Source organism: Pteropus vampyrus, unplaced genomic scaffold, assembly GCF_000151845.1.
Source record: "Pteropus vampyrus isolate Shadow unplaced genomic scaffold, Pvam_2.0 Scaffold381, whole genome shotgun sequence".
Taxonomy (NCBI): Eukaryota; Metazoa; Chordata; class Mammalia; order Chiroptera; family Pteropodidae; genus Pteropus; species Pteropus vampyrus.
In genome coordinates, this window is record NW_011889162.1 from 432,945 (window position 1) to 437,772 (window position 4,828).

A 4,828-nucleotide genomic window follows, 5' to 3' on the forward strand; every position below is an offset into this window, starting at 1 on the left:
CCAAGAAGCAGAAGGGTCTGGGGACATTCTGGGGCAGACTCCTTCCTCCCGGTGGTTGTTACTCTGAGACGGACACACCTCCCTTTGAAACAGATCGTCGACTTAAGTTCTCTCTCTTTTTTCTTGAAATTACTGAGACACTCTGTGCTTGGGTTAAGAATGAAGCCGAGAACACAAATCATTTCTTTCTGTTTAAAATTTAGGATAAACACAGGATTTTGAAACGAAACAGAAGGCTGGAGTTGTTAGAATTGCAAATTTAGTTAGAGTGCATGAAATACACATGATGCTTTAGGTTTTTCTAAGACCCTATATTTTATGGGTTCTAAACTGTATTTTTTTTTTTTTGCTGTAACCATATAACTTCTACATTTTAAAAAAGCAGGCTTTAAAATTTAATGTTGAAGAATTTCAAAGGAATAGGTAGTTAATATTTCTAAAAGGAACAGATATTGATACAACTGTCACATTTATTCCACATAGACAAAGAAAAGATGATCGAGTGGGTTCCATTAATCCACAGCAGCACAGAATCTGAGGGTCAGAGGAGACGACCACGCTTAAAATGATGTACGACAGTGGTTCCCAAACCTCTGGCCTTAAGAACCCTTTACACTCGTGATTCTTCAGTACAACAAAGAGCCTTCGTTTACGTGTTATAGCTCCTGAGATTTACTGTATTAGATAGTAAAACTGAGAAATTTCTAAAATATACATTTTTTATTCATTTAAAAATGACAATAAACCCATTATATGTTAACATAAATATAATTTTTAATGAATAATATATTTCCTGAAAAAATTAGCGAGAATAGTCTTATCGTTTTGTATCTTTTAAGTCTCCTTGAGGTTTGGCTGAACGGAGGGTAGCTGGATGTTCACGTCTACTTCTGTGTTCACCCTGTTGCAATGTGCTGTTTTGGTTGAAGCATAGGAAGAAAATCTGGACTCACGTGGATGCGTAATTGGAGAAAGAGGACTATTTTCCTAGCCTTGTGGGTAACTGCGGACTTGCCCTGCTGAGTCTCCACCACGCCTGACGAGCGTAGCTTCCTGAAGACTGCGGCACTGTGGAGTCTGAGACCGTGTCCGCGAGCTTTCCCTCCTCCGTCACACGAAAAGCCATCTGGCACGTCGAATAGATCTTTCACCCACGCATAATTTTCTAACACCGGGTACTGGTCATTAGGAAAATAACGGTTCACTAAGTCAAGTGGCTTTTGCCAATGCTGACACATTTCCTCGTGTTAAAATCCACATTCACCAACGACCTGCCAACCTTCTAACCAAAAGTCCGTCATGGAAGGTCTCGACCTCGTAGAGGTGGCTATGAGATTTCTAAAATTTTAATTTTTGCTGGAAAGCTTGAATTTTACTGGTGACAAAAACACGCATCGAGACCGCTGATCTAGGCCACGTCCCTAAGCCACGGCTTAGGTGCCTCCGTGAGGGTTGGCTCCCCCTCCCCGAGGACGCGCCCTCCATTTCCAGCCCTGGCAGCTGCTACGAAGTCCTTCCTGACACCCGACCAACCGCGACCTGACTCCTGGGTTCTTGCTGCTCCTTCCGAGGACAGAATTTGATGCCCCTTCTCTTTCACATGACTGCTTTCCAAAGAGTTTAACACAGTTATGTCATCGTCTGAACAAAGCATCTCACTTTCTTGAAATTTTCCTGCTGGCTCATTCCGTGGGAACATGACTCAGCTCCTCAGAGCTGCTTTGAAAGGAACGAAATGCAGTGCAGTGTGTGTGTGTTGTGTGTGTGTGCGTGTGTGTGTGTGTTGTGTGTGTGTGCGTGCATGTGTGTGTGGTGTCTGTGGACAAATGCACCAGCAGCGAGGATGGCGGGAGATCACACACTATGTGTACCATTCTGTCTGTGGAGCTACCATTATCACAGCTACTTTGGTGGCCTCACACACTCATTCATTCATCCATCCATCCATTTATCCACCCATTCACCCATCCACCCATCCATTCATCCATCCACTCATCAGTCCATCCATCAACCCACCCACCTACCTATCTACCCATTCGTCCTTCATTTATCCACCTATCCAACCACTTATTCATACAGTCAATCAACAAACATTTGTTTAACACCAGCTAGATCCTGGACGCAGTTATGGGAGACAGTCATCTGAAGATTAAAAGATGCTGACCCTGCCTCTGTGCACTCACACGCACAACACATGGCTGATGCGTGTATTTGGCCTCAGACGCGGCTTGTCCACAGGATTCACATCTCAAACCTTGTTAGGTTTCCCGGCCATGTTCTGCCTTGGTCTGTGCATCACTTGGTCCGGCCAGTTCTTGGATAATGTCTGCACTGGGGCTAAAAATTAGACCGCTCTCCCTCCCACACCCACTCACCACGCTCCTTGCATGACCGCCTTTAAAAGCAACTCCACTGCGTGATCTCATTCTCCCATTATATAGCTGGGATGGCTTGAGGACTCAGAGCAAATCTAGCAACTTATATAAACTAAAAACTAAAAGGCTTTCTATGTGTCGTTTTTACGGTGGATTTCTCAATTATGTCAACACCTTGGTTGCCGTAGTAAGATTTAATAATGTGCTTTTCATAGTACTTATGGCAAAAATATTAAAAGTATTTATTTTTAATAGATAAGTGAACATATTTAATTCTTAGTTGCATTAGTTTAAATCATTAATCTGAAACTGAATTAGCCTTATCCTTAAAGAAGGTAAAAAATGTTGTAAGGCTCATATTTAAAAGATATATTTTTAAATTCGTATCTGGAAAATGACAGTGTAACCTGATAGCTCTTTATCTCGTGCGTGGGCACATGGACACACACACATGGACACACACACGCATGGACACACACACATGGACACGCACACACATGGACACACACACATGGACACACACACGCATGGACACGCACACGCATGCACATGCACACGCATGCACACGATCCTGTCCTCACTCAGGCTGTCCCCCAGTGGTGAGGGCGCCTCTGTTCCCACAGCAGCCGTGCCCCTGCTTTGGGACATTCTGAGGGCGCCCTGGGCTTGCACTGGCCGGGACCCTCTCTCTGTGACAGGGCCACTCAAGGCACGCCGAGGGAAAAGAGATGTGGAACTCTACTCTAGATTTCCTCGGCTGCCGGGGTTCACCCCATTCTTCGGTGTGCGCCGTGGCGGATGGGACGCAGACTTCCGCCTCCCCTGGACGGCTCCCCAGGACGAGGGGCAGCTGACCGCCGCTCCCTCGCTCGCCATAAGGCAGCTGCAAGGCGACGAGCGTTTTAGGGCTTTGGACCCCGCACACTGAGAAGGTGTCAAGCCCCCGGGGACAGACGCTTGTAGTCAGAGATGAGTGAACAGAAATATTATTTCGGCTTCCATGGCGTTTCTGGCACAAACTGCTGGGGGCTGACAGCATCTCGCAGGGGACGGCCCACCTGGGGACTTCCGGGGCAGTAACCAAGGACCTCAAATGATGTCGTGTCAGATGGGATTAAAAGTGGAAACAAAGCATCTGGTTTCGCTCCCTCCCGCCCATCTGTGCTTCCCTGTGCCCCGGGCCCGCACATACATCCTCCTGTCTCTGCTTCCCCGCGGTCCCCGGGTCGCCGAGGGGCAGAGGCTGTCCTTTCACTGACACTGACCTTGACATGGCGTATGTTCGCCAACCGCAGTGAGTGGACACCCAGGGCGACAGTCCAGGCCCAGTGCCGGGAAGCCCCTGGCTGTGCTTAGGGCTGACACCCTGTGAACACCGACGTCATTCAAGCAGCAGGAATCACAAAACGACGGGCTGGCTCTCTGCCTGGAAGGAGCCCCCTTCCCCACAGCCCAGGCCTTTGCCACCGGCTGCCTGAGTATGTCCCTGTGGGAGCCTGGAGGGGACTGCCATCCCGACAGGGACAACCGGTCCGTCCCAGACCCGACTGGCTCCTGGGCTTTCACTGGTAGAAGGGACCACGGCTCCCTGTGACGCAGGCCGGCCGGCTGGGCACCTCGAGTCCTACGTTCCTCAGTGGCTCCCACCAAAAGGGGGCTGCACGGTGAACCTGGGACGCGCTCAGGTCTCTGTCGTGTAGAAAACACACCGTCTCGCGCTTCGTCCCCCACCCCTGCTCCCATCCCCCGCTGTCCTCATCCAGCTTTCGAGACTCCTTCGCATGCACTGTCCCCGTGAAGACAGTTCTCACAAGGTGCTGAGGGCCGCACTGCGTCCCCCGCCAATCACGGACTTCCAAGTCCCAACCCCTGGGACCTGAAAGTGTGACCTCCTTGGGGACAGGGTCGTTGCAGATGGAGTCAGTTGGGGTGAAGTCCTAGGGGAGCAGGGTGGGCCCTAATCCCACGGGACTGGGTCCATATAAACGGAAAATCTGTCACAGACACAGAGCGGGAAGGCGATGTGGAGTCGCAGGGGGCAGACGGTGCCCGCGAGCCAGGGAGAGCGGCCGGGGACAGACCCTCGTCACGGCCTCGGCCTCGGAAGGAGCCAACCCCGGCGACACCTTCATGTTGCATTTCTAGCCTCCGGGGCTGCGAGAACAAACGTCTGTGGTTCAAGCCCGAGGCACCTCGTTAGGGTGGCCCCAGGCGGCTCCACACGAGTCCAGCTGTGACCTGGACGCCGCGACTGCCGAGGACATTTTCCACTTTGTTCTCTCCCAGTTGCTCCGACGACAACTGAGCCCTGTTCCGCTGGGCTGGGGGCCCCGGCTGCCCGGCCTCTCTCACCTCCCCGCCTCCTCAGGCACCTCCTTCTCCGCTTCCCACAGCTCACACTGGCGACCCGTGACCTGTGACCTACGCGCAGCGGCTGAGCTCCTGGCCACCCC

At 51.0% G+C, this 4,828-nt stretch overlaps 1 protein-coding gene across 1 annotated transcript in view; it reads right to left on the bottom strand.

Moving 5' to 3' along the window:
- Positions 1-3,937: 3,937 nt before the first annotated feature.
- The window catches only part of LOC105305395 (IQ and AAA domain-containing protein 1-like), a 61,012-nt gene continuing 60,121 nt past the window's right edge, over positions 3,938-4,828 (bottom strand). Inside the window, exon 12 of the mRNA XM_011379990.2 lies at positions 3,938-4,312. Coding sequence (XP_011378292.2) covers positions 3,938-4,312 — 375 coding nt within the window. The remainder of the gene's footprint in view (positions 4,313-4,828) is intronic.